Source organism: Dipodomys spectabilis, unplaced genomic scaffold, assembly GCF_019054845.1.
Source record: "Dipodomys spectabilis isolate Male_0828 unplaced genomic scaffold, ASM1905484v1 ptg000059l, whole genome shotgun sequence".
Classification (NCBI taxonomy): Eukaryota; Metazoa; Chordata; class Mammalia; order Rodentia; family Heteromyidae; genus Dipodomys; species Dipodomys spectabilis.
The window spans coordinates 565,311-583,697 of NW_024870736.1; the positions used below are offsets into that span (position 1 = coordinate 565,311).

The 18,387-nt window shown below is 41.8% G+C and overlaps 1 protein-coding gene across 1 annotated transcript in view; it reads right to left on the reverse strand.

Moving 5' to 3' along the window:
- Positions 1-18,387, reverse strand: part of Slc22a23 (solute carrier family 22 member 23) — a 194,802-nt gene that overhangs the window by 141,909 nt on the left and 34,506 nt on the right. The window contains exons 2-3 of the mRNA XM_042680305.1: positions 15,753-15,856; positions 9,550-9,704 (exon numbers count right to left, since the gene is read on the reverse strand). Of these exons, the coding sequence (XP_042536239.1) occupies positions 9,550-9,704; positions 15,753-15,856 (259 nt within the window). The remainder of the gene's footprint in view (positions 1-9,549; positions 9,705-15,752; positions 15,857-18,387) is intronic.

An 18,387-nucleotide genomic window follows, 5' to 3' on the forward strand; every position in this document is an offset into this window, starting at 1 on the left:
CTATAGAGAAAATAAAGGGAGAGATTTTCTGAATGTATGTGTGATGTAAGAGTGGCCACCAGTGTTCCACATCTTTCACCATTTTTCATAGGAATTAGTGAGCATTCCGCGAGTGCCTGACACTCAGGTGATCTCACAGAACAGGCAAGCACTCCCAACATGATCTGTCCAAAAGAATTTGCTCTAAAGATTCTTAACCCTTGCTAGCCTTGAAAGGGCTAGGACTAATAAAATGGGATCCATGGAGCTCAGAGTGGAAGCTCTAGAAGCGGTAATTTATTAAGCTAGCCACTGGAAAATGACTATGAAGCAGATTCTTGCTTCCCCCAGCTGCACACCATCACTCTTCACCTCTGCAGCCCTGAGCTGGACAGGAAACAACCTCGGTCCAAGGTTCCTCTTTCACACATTCCCAAGCTGGCTGTGAGCCAAAGAAGCTCTCACATGGCCCTGGTGGAAGGGGAAAGAGCTGGTTATCTCTATGCAGGACTGGAACTCTTAGCAGAACATGGTCATCACACACATCACAGCACAGTGATGTGCAAATGCCTACCAGCATCTCTCTGGAATTTTGTCCTCTCATCCATCTGTCTGATCTTTCACAGGAGAGAAAACTGACAAAAGCAATAAAGAAGAAACTTGGTCAAGACCACCACTGGCAAAGGGTGAGGTTCGGCTTACAGTCTAATGTGGGGCTCCACCTCGGCTCCTTCTAAACTGCATACACATGCATGCACATACACATGCACACTGGTGCGTATCTATGAGGAGCAAGTGGTCTTACACTACCTTTCAGCACAGGAAACAACACACAGGGAAGACAACAGCATCTCTAATTTTCAACTCAGTTTTATGTCTGAATTCTCTGTCATTAAGGCATGGAAATAGGTTTCAGGTGACTTCAAGAGAAAAAAATAATCATTATAGACTAGTGAGTCCGATTCCGTTTTTAATACCCAAGAATAACAGAAGTATCAATTTCAAAAATTAGTTTCTTGTAAAACAATGTAGAATTGGCACATTAAGTGTGAATTATGCATACTGAAATAGTTGAAGTGGTAAATTTTATGTTAATTAATAATGTTAAGTATGTTAATGTTAATTTTATGTTAAATTTTATCATAAAACATTAAAAGAAAGTAACTTTTGGTCTCTAATACTTGATATAAAGATGAGATAAACCTCTCTGAAGCATACATGAATTAAAACTCATGCTTGAAATAATTCAAATTACATTAATGACTAAACTGAATTAAAGCTGCCTTTGCCACAGTTACCTTTGACCTACTGACCTCTTCTCCTTCCTCACCTACATCCTTCAACAGCTTCCTGACTCCCAGCTTGCCCTTCTTCCTTGGCCTGAGTGATCATTCCAAAACAAGCATTCAAAGTTCTTTCCTTCTCGCTGAAGTTCCTTTGGTGGCCTGTCACTGTCCTGAAGTCATTATGTTAGACTCTGTAAATTGTCCCATATTCTTTCCTAGGCATTGCTATTTATGATTTAGATTTCAGCTAAACTCTAATGACCCATAATACCCAGAATGACTAGGATCTAGCCCACTCATCTACCCTACCCAGAAAGCACTGGGATCCAGACAAATTCAAAAGGATCCATAGTACCCAGAATGAAAGCCCTAATCACATACACTCTTTCTGCCTTTGGGAACCCATGGCAGACAGTGTACACAAATTCATGGTTCAGGATCTCTTACTGATGCCCTAGTCCAGTCAGGCCCTACCCTGGCATCTTTATTCAATGAACTCTGGGTGTCCTGGAGCGCAGGAAGATGTGTCTGCCTCTGTAATCTTAGCACCTGACAGCACCAGGCATTTAGTATTGAATCGAGTTGACAAACTGTTGTTCTCCTGGCACCGTCAGCCTGCCAGGGTTTTCCCAGCAAATGAATGAAGAAGAAAGTAGTCTTGTGTTTCCATGTGGGCCATCAAAGACAAACTCATACTGTTTGAAGTAGAGCTTATCTGACAATGGAGTAATTTGAGTAACATGATCACCGACAACAAAGTTTAATGGCTCTACCCATTTAAGGTATTTCTGTGCTCCTAGCCAAAGGTTACACATATTCACTAGCAGTGAGTTCTGGCAAGCTAGTTGTGCTCCCTCTTCCCCCACATATACTTGGTTATCTTTACTTGCTTCAATACTGTTCTCTACACCTCTGAATGCCATCTCAGCTAATAGCTTTGTGTCCTGCTCTCTTTCCAAGTAGGCAGGAGAATCCCAGGAAGTGGATCAGTGTTTCTAAAATTCACATGTAAAACCCTACCACAAACATATAATCAATGGGAGAGCAGTGCGGGGGTGGCAAGTGCGACTGCTGACATAAGACAAGGGTCTTGAACCTGGGGAAGTGGGATTCCGAACTCTCAATCCTACTCTATAACTCCATCTTCCTCCCAGCTGGTCTTTGTAGCCATCTTGTGAAGCAGCCACAAGCACAGCAAGAATGAAAATCCACCAATACAACATTCTAGTATGGACTGGAGAGGGGGCAACTGGGGGGTCTGGGACCCTTGGTTTCAGCCTCTTCCAACATTGAAGTAGGCTTAATGGCTGAGCTTAGTTCAAAAGCCATAGAATTCTAAACCTAGAAGGTTAATGGAATCTGGTGATTTTCCATCCAACTTTTGTCCCCTACCCATTTTCTCCATATATTATACCAGAAAGAGCTCCATGTTTCCAGAGGGCAGGTTTTGAAGAGCCTGTAAAACTCTGGCTTTCAGAGAGGAAGATGGGGGCTCAGAAAGGTCAAACCATCTATCCTGATCCTAACCAACTAGTGTGCTCATCTAGAGATCCGATCTCTTGAGTTCCGAATCTTTCTATAGCTCCTTTGCTTTGTTTCAAACGAACTGTTCCAGTGCCACCAGAATTCCAGTCTGGAAAACCATAGCTCATAAAATACACACAATTTCATAACATCCCTCACTCTGTGGAGAAGACACCTAAATATTCTAATTTTAAAATACCCAGATAGTTCTAAATCTTTGCTGGTTTTCTCATGTGATTTTGAGTTAGGTCTGTCTTTACTAAGTTCAAAACATCCAAAGAAATAAAGCATTTTGAGAACTAACCACACATGTAGGCAATCTGTGCTTGTTTTCTTGCCCTAACTTCTAGGCAAAAGACTGGGCGAATGGGTCTCAATGATGCCACCAGCCACTGGTTCTTTTTCTGCCCTTGCATTCCCACTTTTAACTCAGGACATGTCATATATCCTGACATGCCCTGCAGCCATAGAGACATCCACTTTTTTTTCCTTCAGAGCAAAGTCTATTGAAAGAAAAGTCTGAATTTTAGCTAGCATGTAATCAGGGTAGGGAGAAAGGTTTGAATCATTTTTATTTGAAGGACTGGCAAATTTTGAGAAAAACCAGTTCTTCATGTCTGATGGTTCTGGATGATTCACCCTCTACACTCATTATAAGCAGTAACCACAGCAGTCTGCCTCTCTGGGGATGAGAACTCAACCACCAGGCATTTCTGTTGTCATCATCCTGTAGAGAGGCCAGAAGTTGGACACTCAGAGATAGGGCAGATTTGGCACCAGGCAAATGCTCTATCCTTTTTTTGCTTGTGATAAATCTACTCCTTTGCTTTTCAGTCTGCCTGTAACCATTAGTAATGGGTTTCCAGTGAAGAAAACCGATGAAACAACTTCAATCTGCCAATTTCTCAACTGTGCATGTTTGAACCTAGCTAAAAGCAAAATTCTTTTAAAGATTAAAATAAAACAAAAAGACTTCTCAGATGTGGTGGCACACCCCTATAATCTCATGTACTCAAGAGAGGACATAGGATGATTGATTATGGTTCAAGGAAAACCTGGGAGAAAGTTACTGAGACCCTATCTCAAAAACAAGCCAGGAAGGATGATTTACTCCTGTAATCTTAGCTACTTGAAAAGTGGAAATAGGAAGACTATAGATGAAAGCACAAGACCCCTGTCTGAAAAATCAACTAAAAGCAAAAGGTCTGGGGCACGGATTCAAGTAGTAGAGAGTAGTAGAAAGACTGGCTAACCAAGCACCAAGCATAGAGTTCAAACCCTAGTACCAACAGAAACAAACAAAAGGTAATAATAAAATTTTTAATGGTTGTCAAAGGTCTGACTTATATCCTCAGTGGAGGAAGAGAACTGGTTCCACAAGGGAGAACAGGGCCCAGGTATAAAAAGATGGCAAAGGGCAGGAGAGAAAGAAAGACTCATCAGGCACATGACCAAGTGAGACTTACCCTTGACCAAGCGCAATGCAAATATTTGCTCCCTGAAAAGAAAGCAACCATAAAGCAGCTGGAGCCAGTCTTCCTTGATAAGTCTTCCCATTCCCCTCATTCCACAAATGAACAACTCATCATAGGAACTACTGAGGCAACTGGAAATACATCAACAGCACAGCAGTGATGCTTGATGGTCTCATTGACCAAAATATGGTCTCAAATTTTAAGCAGCATATATAATAAAATAATAAACAATAAAATAACACAAATGACAGGACTTCAGAAGAATACAGCTAAATAAAAGTATATGGCATACAGTGGGGAAGGGAAGCATTCTATCCAGCACCAGGAAATTATCTAACCACTTTACTGAGTATTAAACCCATTACCTTCCTGTGAGAAAGCCAGTGTCTCTCTATCCAGAGCACACTCCAACTTCTCTGGGTCTACTAAGCAGCTAAGACAGGTCTTGGTTCTAACTCTGCAAATCAATTGGTAATGTAGTCAATTTTGAAATTTCCAATCTATCCAATTATTTAGGCTGTGTTAAGTAAGGTTATTAGAAAAAAGCATCTGAGGGAGTTTTTTCAACAACTATTCATTGTTGTATTAATTTGCCCACACTAACTCAGGGAAAGTCTGCTTGCCAGGCAAAAGAAGGTGTTCAGTATTTCAATCTGAGGAAACAGAGGGGAGGAGAAGAGTTTAGAAGTGATAAGGGAGAGGGTAGAGACTTAATGAACAGAATCTAAAAAGTAACCTGAATTAAAACAATATGGATTGGTGGTAAAATGATTGCCTATCATGTGCAAGACGTTGGGTTAGATCCTCAAATATACACATATACATCTAGTTTTGTACCACAAAATTTATTATATCCAACATCAACTCAAAACAACAATTTCTCATTAGATTCTTCTATTTAAATTTTTTATTTTTAGAAACTAGTATCTTATTTTGTTGTCTATGCTGGTCATGTGCTCAAGTGATCCTCCTGCTTCAGCTTCCTGAGTAACTAGAAATACAACCAAACTTCAAGAATTCTTTTGAAGAAAGGCACACCTTAAATAATGCTATATTACCTTTCTTTTGAGGGTATGAATCCTAGTTGGAAAAAGGGGTTGACACTATTGATGGCTGCTGATGTTGAGAGGTAACAATCTCTTTACTCTTTTATAAGATTATTCCCATAGGTTCAAATAGGAAAAGGTGATCTCTTTTAACTTTTTTTTTTTGAGTTGGGCTTTGTTTCTTGCCTGGAACTTTGTATACTTCTTACATAGCTAGGACAGCAGGTGTTGTTATCAGGCCCAGATGATTGTGATGGGCAGCGGATGGCCTGAAACTGTGATCTTCCCAATCTCAGTCTCTTGAGTAGCTAAGATGACAGGTGTTACCACCACATCTGGTAATTACTTCTTTCTCTTGGTCTGTGTCCCTGCTTGCTAAGTCAAGCATTCTATGGTGTGTGTAGGTATGTCCAGAGGTAAAGATAAAATTAAGGCACTGATGCAGCCCAAATGTGTTTGATGACTTCAGTGTCAGACACTGGTCTCAGAGACAGGCAGGTACTGCTGCTGTGGCCCGGCATAAACTCAGCCTGGCCTGTTCTCTCTTACTCTTGCCAATGTACACTGCTGCCATGGACAGACTCTTTGGGACAATGCCAATAATCCCTGTTTTATGTCCTAATTACACAATCACTTATTCCGTTGGCAACTTGAAAAAAAAACAAAAGTTTAAAAGGTAGAATATTTAACTATGATGTACCTTGGAACAAGTAGAAAACACAAAATAACTACCTTAGGCAGCCTTGCAAATAAAGCAGAAAACTTTGAGAAGTCAGCAACATTTCTAGAAAAGAGTCCACCCTCATGCAAGCCACACAAGAAATCAAGACAGCAAAAATCACAACTTTCCTGCTTACATGGCCAAACACTTGCAAGATGATCTATTAAAAAATGACACCCAGGCTTTCTTTGAGAAAAGACAGGCCTTCTCAGCAAAGGCCTTCAATGAGACAAAAAGTTTCTGGGCAAAGAGCAGGGCAGGAAATCTTGGGATTATTAGAAATTTGTCTTTCAAATATTCAACATCCAAAAGCTTCAAGCTTTTCTTTAGGGTTAAGAGCTACTCACCACCATGACTAGGCTCATCAATAATTTCCTCCAAGCCACACAACTTTCCAAGTGTTACCTAGAGCGTATACTACTTGTTAGCTGGAAATTCATAGTCACTCTTCCCTATTGATGGGAAACATCTCTTAACTTCTCACCAGGTTCTGTTCTGTAAACTCTAAAGACCACAACAGACTCAGAGATGTGGGCCACTTCAGTGAACACAAGTTATCTTTCACATCATTTTGATGTATTCTAATTGTGCTCTTCTGGGTACTGCACTAGCTCAGAAAATAGACCACTAGTTGATACTTGGACATTTTCATTACAATAAATAGAACTTGTGATGTTTCAATGCCAGTCCCAATATAGGTAAACACAACTGCTTTATTTATTTTATGCTGGTACTATTTTTATGCTTGAACTTAGGACCTCATACTTGTACAGTTTGCTTGCCTGGCTGGCATTCTACCACTTAAGCCACACTCTAGTTAAGGTTTTTTCCAGTTAATTGGAGATGGAGTCTCACAGACTACTGGCTAGGCTGGCTTTGAACTAAGATACTCTAGGCTTCAGTTTTCTGAGCAGCTAGGATTACAAGCATTGAGCATCATGACTTGTTTTTTCTTGGTCATTTGTGGGGCTTGAACTCAGGGCCTGGAGACTATCCCTGAGCTCTTTTGCTCAAGGCTAGCTCTCTACCACTTTGAGTCATAGCACTACCTCCAATCCTGGTGGTTAATTGGAAATAAGAGTCTCACAGACTTTTCCTGCCCAGGCAGGCTTTGCACCATGATCCTCAGATCTCAGCCTCCTGAGTAGCTATGATGACAGGCATGAGCCACCAGCAATTGGCTCAAGACCATTTTTAATACCTCATTCTACTGTAGAAAAATATTAAAGATGCTTGCACAAATACATATATCAATGTGACACAGTAACAGATAGGAAAATGGGACAAAGGCTAAATTAGAGTAGGTACATTCGGATAACGCTAGGAGGAAGGGCCAGGAATTTAGCTCAGTGGCAGGGTAGTGCTTGTCTATCAAGGCGCTGGGTTTGCTGCCCAGTCCTAGTAGTAAGGGGATCAGGCATTAAGCTATGATGACAGAATTTAAAGTCTGTGTTATCAGACCTACACACATATTGTTTTCATGAGTGGCTAGAAGATCTAGCCCCCATCTGCTTCTGTAAATAAAATTTTATTGGAATACAGCCATGCATATTAATTTATAAATTAAATATGGCTGTTTCTACACTATAACAGCAGAGTTGAATAGCTTTGACAGAGATGCTATAGCCCACAAAGCCTAAGATATTTACTGTGTAACATTTTGCATAAAAAATATACAGACATCTAGTTATGAGATATTTTTTCTGCCTAGGATATAAAAGCTAAGTAATTTCCTAGGATAACTATAACTCTTTGTATAGTTCTAAAGTAGAAGATAACTTTCTACTATAAAGAGTTCTTTATACACTCTAATAAAAGAACACCTATATAGCATCATTTGTATTGATAAACAAGTAGGTTTCACAGGGTCAATGGCACAATGATGTCACAGTGTAAGTCAATGAAAAATTCTATATAAGGCTGATATAATGCAGTTCAGATACCTGGCCTGACTTAATTCATGGATAGTCTCTAAAGATGGTAAATGCCCCCCTCCTGCGCAGGCCTTGCCATCCTCCTTCCCTGGCAGATATGGTTAACAGACCCAGGTGCTTTCTTCTGCTGAGCCTTAAGTGACTTCAGAAGTCCTGCTCTGGAAGACTCAGCTAATTATTAGCATTTGACATGCAAGATTAAACCAATATGCTATCTTGTTGGAAGGTAATTTTACCTGAGCACTATTGACTAGAGGTAGTGAGACTGAAGTAAGACTATCTATCAGTTCCTAAAGCACAGAGGTTCTATTCTGTTCAAGTGTAGAGCAGACCCCTTCAATGGCAGTTAAAGTGGAAAGATTGGATTGCCATCCTCTTGTGACAACCAGAGCTTGCCAAGGATGGCTTCCTGGAGAAAAAATCTCAGCAGAGAATCTGAGCAAATCTGCAAGAATCTGAGACTGGATGGTATATCCTTAGTAAAATTGCCAGGAATCTCTGCAGACCACTGAGTAGATAAATAGGATCCAGGCACAGAGAAACCACAGGCCTCTTGCCTGGAAATGTTCAAGCCCAAGGCCCCAAAGAAACAAAACTCCCAAATACCATCACCTATACCTACCACCTTACTATACATTTGTCTTGAAAGAACTCTCCAAAAGACAATGGCTCTAAAATAAACACAAACTAAGAAAGATGACTCATAAGAAACTACAATTCAGTTAAATATAGACGAGGATAAAAAACAAACATTGACTATGGATTTAAAGTGACCTTTTTCTATGCCCATTCCTTCATTATGACTAAAATACTTGGTAATGAATTGATTGTATTTTTAGTGGAACAAATTATTGTTCCCAACTGATCTTTGTACATGGAGACTGAAAAGCATAGAACTGATAAGCAAAATATGCATTTTGGGGTCTGTGATTTTCTTCTAGAAAATTAGCTACAAATACATGAAAAATAGACACATTTGATAGTGGATATAATACAATCAACAAATAGAACAGATCAACAGTAAAAAAAAGTTTTTCAACCTTTTCCTAAAGAGAAAGACTATCAAATCTTGCTATTTATTTATCCAGTACTAATGCTAAGGGTTCTTAGAGCACTTAAAATCATATGCAGGCACAAGAGAATTGGAAAATGTACACTGAATGGCCTTAGAGGAAAAGAGGAAGGGAAGAAGAGAAGGAGGAGGAGGAAAAGTAAAGGGTCTTTATTTGGTGTGCTCATATGTAGAGCAAATTACTAAGATGTCCACCAGTTAATCACTGGGTTTGGAACTACACATAATGTCAATCTAGAAAATTCCAGAGGAAAGTAAAGGCTATTCTATATCAGCTCAGGGATGCTTTGTTTCCAAGCCATTATGCAAACTTCTATGTGCCTTGAGGTATATTGAGTCCAAGCTGGAAGGGAATGTTAAGTAAATGCTGGACCATATCCCTCTCAACAGCCTTTGTAACCATGAAGGCTACACTTCCAAACCACCAGTATGCACAGTATCTTTTCGAACTCTCATAGGCAATCATACTTTAACTGATTTTTTAATGACTAGGTGTGAAGGTTTGTACTTACGTAATGCGTACAAGGTGAGAATTATTCCAGCCAAGCAAAATCCTTCAAAGAACCTGAGTGTGCTGAACATCGTCACATTCACTGAGAGTGCTACAGTCAGTCCAAAGATCAGAATGAAGATGATGGAAAACAGCAGCACAGGCCGCCGGCCAACCCTGCACACAGAGAGGAAAAAAGTTAGTAACTGATATTAAACAATGATGATGCTAGATGCTGAAACCCAGTACCCAGCAAGCAGTTAACATATGCTAAGTGGGTATGAGTTACATGTTTTTATATTATCTAGATTTGGATCATGGACTACTTGTGGACTCTCCTTATTCTGGAGCAAAGGGAGCACAGGAGGAAGAGAGAGAGAGAGAAAGAGAGAGAGAGTGTGTGTGTGTCAGAGAGACAGAGACAGACAGAGATAGAGAGAGAGACAGAGAGAGAGGGAATTGAGATACAATCCTGATTGCTGAGTCTATTTGTGTGTATAAACAGGGATGGTTCAAAGCAAGAGGGACTAAATCAACAACAACTCCCCAAACACAAACCTTGACACACCTGGCATTTAATGTCTTGAGAAACTACTGACCTTTGGAACTGGCCAGAAAGTCAACACAGGCATGAAGAAAAGGCTTTGACTTCCGCTCTGGGTTGTTCACTAAGCTGAGTGCCTGATCTCACGCATAGTCTATGGGACTAGGCTGATGGGTTACAATTTGCCTCAGCCACGTGATAGTAACTCTTAAGAATCACACAGTAAGCTGGGCACCAGTGGCTCACACCTGTAATCCTAGCTACTCAAGAGGCTGAGATCTGAGGAATGCAGTTAAAAGCTAGCCATGGCAGGAAAGTCTGTGAATCTCTTATCTCCAATTAACTACCAGAAAACTGGAAGTGGCACTGTGGCTCAGGTGACAGAGTGTTCGCCTTGAGATGAAGAGCTCAGGGACAGCACCCAGGCCCAGAGTTCAAGCCCCAGGACCAACCAAAAGAAAAATAACACATTAAGCCAAAACAGCCTAAACACTAAATAACTAGTGTGGTCCTGATGTATGCTCAAAGTAGAGTCTGAGGGAAAGGACTGCTGACACACTAAATTCATACATGAGGCACAGATGGCTAGCATGGATTAGTGACCACTAGAGGGTGATGTGCTTGGGGTGGGGGTTAGGAAGTTAGCCAGGGATGGTCCTGAGAATGGGAAAAATCACTAGTTTCCACCCTCCACCCCACCTCCCATGCTAACCTTCCATCTTGCCCTGGCTTCACTCATTAGAAATAAAATTGCGGCAATAACTCCCCATCAAACACATTAATATTTAACACAACCAGCTTGGGCTAGATGGAAGGATAGCTCACAGAGAAATTAGGGCAGAGTAGATGCCGTTTGCCAGGGGGAAGAATACAATGAAAAAATTTCAGGCCTGGCACCCTAACACTAACTAGGGGACTTAAATGACTTATACCATGCTAGATATGACTAGACACTAGCATCAAGTTAAATGCCCAGAAACTGTAAATCTGGAGAAACAGAAAATAGAACTGCAGTTATGAAGAGCTGGCAGTGAGAATGGAGAGCTGATGTTCATGAGCCCATTTCTAGCACCCTAATAAGGCTGATGGAAATGATTTCAAGTTAGAGTAGGTGGTGGTTGTATAATTATGCATGCACTAATACTCACTGATTGACCATTTAACAGGTAAATTTAAGGTATGTGAATTATTTTTTAATGAAGCTCTTTAAAAAAATAACAAAGCATAGCCTTGGTCTTACAAAGGACATGAATGTGATTTTAAAATGTGGGGCAGGAACCACCAGATAGCATTTCCTTCATGCCTTTCTAAGGTTCTAAACATCTCCATTAGTCACTTGGCTTTTGTAAAACAAGACCAAGGCTCTGAACTCAATCCCATGTAAATCAATCATCTTGTCCAAAGAGCTTTAAGCTTACTTCTGTTATATGATGCTGTGGTCTCACTAGGAAAGATCTCAGCAGGTAATTTTTGTCCATTTCCAACTAATTTACAGGAATAAATACAAAATATGACTCAGTTATTCTCCTCAGATAAAGGAAAGCACACAGAAACCCAATGTCTATTTTTATCTCCCTGAACCTACCTCAGCTGTAAACTAAAGATAAGGTTCTACTTTACAGAATTACTAAGACTGTTTATGAAATGAGATGACAGACAGATCTAAACACAAAGCTTGGCATAAATAAAGTAGCTAAATTTTTAGCTTGCACAGCTTTCCTGCATTTCTATATCCTTGACACCTGCCAGACAAGGTTTTTCCCATTCTGATACTTTTTTGAAAAGACACTTACTATTTTTTATCCTGTGGAAACTATACCAAATAATTTTCTCTAAAAGGATTGAAGTAACAATTATTATTGGGGTTTGTATGGTCTTTGAAGTTGGAGCACTCTAGTTTCAAACCCAAGTTCATACTGCTTAGGATTATGAGATCTTGAGAAGAGCCAAACTTATTCCAATGAGACTGTTAAGGCCTATGGAACCGGTGTGGAAATGTGCAAGTGATTTAGCAGCAACTTAAACCCAATACATGCAAGATGAACATGCATTGTCCGCGAAGCCATGGAGTGTGAGGATGAGTTGGCTCCCCAGAGTGGAATCCCCTTAGAGCAGAGAGACCTCTACCACTTAGGATCTGTGAAAGGCGTAATAATGGCCCTTGAAAATGTCCCATCTGAATCCTTACAACCTGTGAATATTTTACATTTCAGAAAAAAATAGAACCCTGCAAATGTCATTAAAGTTAAATAAAAATAGCTTGATTTCACCTGGGTGGGTGAGATGGACCTGACCTACCATCGCTGGCTCTGAATACAGAGGATAGGGGTCACCAGTCAAAGAACATGGTGGCCTCCAGCAGCTAGAGAAGATGAGAAACTGTCTCCCAGAGCTTCCAGAAATGAACACTACTCCGCTGATACCTGGTTTTAGCCTCGTGAGACCCTTGTAGTGCTTGAGAATTACATAATCATAAGATGATTAATTTGTGTGGTTGAAGCCACTGAGCATGAAGTAATTGGTGACAGCGAGCCCAGGGAACCAATACAGGAGCTTGACAGGAAACAGACATCCCTCTCCATTGCAATGGCTGGAGGAGACTTTAATACGGGCATTATATACCCAAGAGTGGAGCACTGAGACAGAACTCACAAGGGACAGTGACCCTGCAGTGCCTAATGGCAGGGATTGGAGGGACAGATGGTCATGACCTCAGAAAGAGAAAGAGGCATCTCGTGTGGAGGAGCCTGAGAGGAGGTAACTGGTCTTCTGTCCTTGAAGAAACCAATGTCTGAATACTCTCCCCCCTGAGGATCAGTGGCTGATGCTCCCCACTGGCCACCAAGAGCTCAAGGGCCAGGGGTCCTCTGATGCAGATCATTACAAATGCAGGATATTCTACAAAAGAGCAGAAGGTAGCAGAGCCCCAGCCTGCACCTCTCCAAGAGGTCTGAACTGACATGCTGTCTAACAATGTCTAATGTAGATTTCCAGAAAAAAATCTGGGTTGAAAAATGGAACTTTTAAAAGAAAGCAGTTTACAATTTAAATGCCTATGCACACTAACTGAAATCTTAGGAAGCTTGTTCTCTGGCTGCAGCCAGCTAGGAAGCCTGGAGCTTCCTCAAAGGAGGGTGTTTCCTTCTACTCAAGGGTCAAGGCAGGGAGTAAAAATGCAAAACATAACAAAACTAATGGGGACAGAAATACCAAATTTCCCAAATGAAATGTCCATTCGAAATGTTCAAAAAGCCACAATCCACACACAGATACTGTCCTAGCTCCCTGGCCACACCCACCCTGACTTTCCCAGCCTTGTCTACCTGCCCTTGGATGTGGACCCTCAGGAAGTTTGAACAGAGAAGTGAGTTCAACGTATCAGACAACTGGCTATTTGAGAGCAAGAAATGAACCCTTTAGCTTTCTGTCCTAGGTCAAGTGTGTGATCAGGGAGGCCACTGGGCATAAAGGTACAAGAAGAACCTTGAAGGGGCTGGGAAGGTAGCTCAGTGGTAGAGCACTTGCCTTGCATGCCTGAGGCCCTGGGTTCGATTCCTCAGCACCACATAAGCAAAAAGAAAAAAGCCGGAAGTGGCGCTGTGGCTCAAGTGGGAGAGTGCTAGCCTTGAGCTGAAGAGCTGAGGGACAGTGCCCAGGCCCAGAGTTCAGGCCCCACGACTGGACCCCCCCCCCAAAAAAAAGAAGAACCTTAAAGCAGCATAAACTCTTACAGGCTGATTGATTCATTAATAAAAGCCCATGCTCGACAAGAAATGTATTCATTGCCTTACTTATACAACTGTAACCCCTCTGACTTCACCCTTACTGAAAAACCAAAAAAAAAAAGCCTATGCTTATTTTCATGTTATTAAATGCTCCACCAAGTCTGTGTGTTTCAGGAAGAAGGTGGCATGGTTTATGTGAAAAGATATTCCTAATTCATTTCAATGAAGATTTCTGGGAAGCAGTAGCTTTTAGGTCTTGCTTTGCTCAAAACCTCTGAACCCAAACATCTGGTTAAATAAAAACCAACCCCCTCTCCTCAAAACATGAGCAGGGGCTGGGGGAGAAATCTAAAGGAGCACCCCCAGAGTAGGTCTCCAGGGGCTGCTGACAGCTTTTTTGTTTCTGCCTGCAGGGAACATTTCCATATGAAGCATTTATAAATGATGAGGCAGCAGGTTCTGAGGACACTGGAAACCACAGTGTGTAAGCTAGAAGAGGAACTCCAAAACAAAGCTTTAGGAGGAAATTTCTACAACTTTAATGTGGACTCAGAACCCTCAGCTACGGTTCCCACCAGCTTGGGTCTTGTCTTAGGCTGGTCCTTAATAAGCAGGGAACATAAGACACACAGCTTGTTGTATAGGTTTCTTGGCCTTCATTATGGCAGTCAACTCAAGATGTGTAGACTCACATACACACACAAAAGATCCTTGAAAAGAGTGGAGAGGGGCACAATCACACCATACTTCTATTCTTGAGCAGCCCCTTACACAGACAGCCTTGAGTAAAAGTGCTGAGGTACACTGGCTGCGAAGCAGACTCTGCACTGGGTGGCCTGCTATAGCTCCTGGCTCACCAGCTTCAAACTGAGAGAACTTGAGGCTGATGAAACCCCTGCTCCAGTTGTTTGGTGATGCAACAGGGGTCACAACAGCTCCAACTTCACCAAGGTGCTGTGAGGAAGAAGCATTTCAATGCATGGATCTATTTGGCACCATACCTGGCACATGGTAATCACTAAGTATAAGGTGCTAATGACATCACTATCATTACTATCATTAATAACTCCATTTCCCACATAGTCTCCATCCCATGAACCCATAGCTTCATCCTAAACCACACACTTTGCCCTCTTCACCCACTCAAAGCATATTTCTTCTCACTTCTAATCACCTACCTTCTCCTATCTGCATTGCCTATCCATTAACCCAAATGCCATTATCTTTAACATTATCTTTAAAACGTGCATGATGACATCTTTAAGGTGCTACCAGAGCTGTTGTACCCATTCTGTTCAGGGGGAATGAAGGGTCCCCAGCTCCTCCTACCAGTTTTTATTTTTGTACTTTTGAGACAGGTTTCATTGTGTTGCTTAGACTGTCCTTAACTCCTGGGTTCCAGAAATCCTCTACCACAGCTGCCCAGTAGCATGGTCTGCAGGTGTATACCACTACACCTGGCTCTCCCCATTTTTTAAAACAATGCCTCATATATATATAGATATATGAGGCATATATCTATGTGTGTGTATATATATATATATATATATATATATATATATATATATATATATATATATATATATCTGCTTTGTGTCCACCCATACAGCCCTGCACCAAAGTCCTCAAGTACTTCTTAGACTTCAATGTCAGCAGTAGTCAGGGCTTCAGGCCGATAATAGTAGGAATTTAAATTCTCACTTCCAATAGTCTGTTATATGCACTGGCTAATTATTTTTTCCCCTTTTGGTGCCAGCTCTAGGGCTTGAACTCAGGACCTGACTAATGCATTTAACCCTGCACTCTGCAGAAAGTGGCTTCTGTTTTCTGCTCTTGAGTCAGACCATAGTAGAGAAAAGGCCCAGTCATAGTTACTAACACTGATTACTTCTCTTTAGTCATCAAAGTTGTGCCATGGCTGCCAAAGTTTTGTGCAGTGGGCACGAAGGTACTCACCAGTCAGCAATGCATCCAGTTATTAGGTAGCCAAAGATTAATCCAACCAGTAAGGAGAACTTAGCGATATGGACCTTCCAGGCATTATCACACACAAGATCCCACTAGAGAGGGGCAAACAGAAAACAAATCAGAGAGACACATACATAGAGCTAGTCATACTCAATCACAGTGGCAACATGATAACCCTACAAGGTCATGGCTCCATCGTAGCTGCGTTGCATCAGTGGTTTTGAAAATCCAATGAGAAATAAAAGTTGCCCACAAAATAAAATGCAGTGTTTTACTCTAGAATCATTATCTTTAAACAGGCATCTGCAGGATGAAATTCGGGGATGTAATATTCCTTTCAGTCCCAACTACTACAGGAAATCAGAAACAAAGGGAATGACCAGGGAGATGAGCATCCTGACCCTGATGACCAGCAGTCCTCACCCCACAGACCTGCAACAACCAACCCAGGAGACAGGAAGGCCCTCCCACCATTCTAAACAGGATATTAGAACACCACAACACCGGATCTGGGTGCTGCTGGTTTATACCTGTAATCCTAGCTACTCAGGAGGCTGATATCTGAGGATCTCCATTCAAAGCAAGCCTGGGCAGGAAAGTCTCCAATTAACCATCAGAAAATGGGAAGAGACACTGTGGCTCAAAGTGGCAGAGTGCTAGCTTTGAGCCAAAAAGCTCAGGGTCAGTGCCCAGGCCCTAAGTTCAAGCTTCACAGCCAACCAAAATAAATACATAAATAACACTGGGGAACAAGAAGTAACATGCACATTTTCACACCACAATGCTCTCTATACCATAATCTTAAAAACAAAAGCAGGGTTCATAACAAATGCTGAAATTTGAACTTTAACTAAACAATCTTATTTTTTCCTTGTAAATGCTCTTGAATTTTCCCATATTGCATAGTATAATTAACTTGCTACAAGGAGAGAAAGTCAACCAATGTGTAAATACAATACTCAGTCTATTTTGTAAAATTAAGTTTTATTATTTAGTAAGAAAAAAATTGAAAGCTCTCTCATTTTTCTCTTCTCCATTTACAGATGCAGGAGAGAATGGCATGTTTGTTCTTAGGCAGTAATATGCGTCCAAGGATGGACACAGCATTGAAGTCCACCTCCAGCTTACCAGCAGGTCAGAAAAAAAAATAAACAAGAGTCTCCACAGGCTGGTGCTATGACAATGCAGCAACCCATTCTGGGCAGTACAGATGTCCTTCTGATGGGGTTAAGAAGTGTTAATGCCGGGCTGGGAAGGTGGCTCAGTGGTAGAGTGCTTGCCTTGCATGCATGAGGCCCTGGGTTCGATTCCTCAGTACCACATAAGCAAAAAAGAAAAAAGCCGGAAGTGGCGCTGTGGCTCAAGTGGTAGAGCGCTAGCCTTGAGCTGAAGAGCTGAGGGACAGCGCTCAGGCCCAGAGTTCAGGCCCCATGACTGGGAAAAAAAAAAAAAAAAAGAGAAGTGTTAATGCCCCAGACTGCTGGGGCACTCAACTCCAGGTCAGCGGAGGCCAAGGGGTGGGGTTGCAACTGCAACTGGAGAGGTGCCCACAATGCAGGAATTTGGGGATGCTAGAATAAGAGGCACTCTGGAGGCAAACAGGAAAGGTGAAAATGGAAGGTTGGTTGGGTAGAAGGCTCTGGCTTCTTAGATGTCGATCTCCTCTACCCTTTGTCTAGCTGGAGACTCAGAGTGTAATGCAAAGGATCCTTGTGAATTCAGGTCCATTTCCAAGCTTCTGAAGAGCCTGGTGGAGTCCTCGAGGTCCAGAGCTTTGGATCCCAGGGCCAGTGGGATTTGTGAGCAAAGGTGCCACCTGCCACATTCTTCTCTCTCCTGCACTTGTGACACTTGCTCACAGAGCCCTGGACAGTCTGATTTTCTTATCTGTGCCGTTTGGTTCCAGATGACTAAGGCATCACCAAGTTCAGGAAGGAAGAAAAGAAGAAGGGATGCAAGCATGAGCTGCACAGGCTGCAGCCAACAAAACACACACAGTTAAGGGCACTGTGGGCTGTAAATTAGCTTGGTAGAGTTCAGACAAAGGTATTCTTTCGAGGCCTAACTTCCTTCTATGACAACTCTTGTGTTCCTCAAAATGCTCCAAAACCACAAGGACCAGAATATCAGCAGTTCCTGAGAATGAATGAGAAATGCAAATTGGGCCCTTTCCCAGATGTGCTGAATAGAAACTGCAGCTCAATACAGAAGTGTGGCTTAACAAGTTGCTCAGTTGATCTGAGCCCACCATGCCTCTGAGACCCTCCAGGTGATCCTGCCCTGTCTTTTCCCTGCCATTGTGAAGACAGTCCTCGAACTTCACCCTCTCAGTCAACATCCAAGAACAGCAAGGAGCTGCAACACTGCAGGATGCTCACTCATGACTACTAGCTACTCTAGTATCAAAGCAGGACTGAAAAGCTCCATGACTCAAGTGGGTGCTTGGAGGCAAGACTGGAAAACCAACAGTCGTGGACATGCTGTTCCTAGGAAAAAACATATTCTCAATTAAAAATGCCTGTTTCTAAACTCAGAATGCAGGTTTGCCTTAAAATGTGAAGTACGGTATGTATTATCATGAACTTTGTGGGTCTTCTGTTTGCACAGATACTTACACATGGGC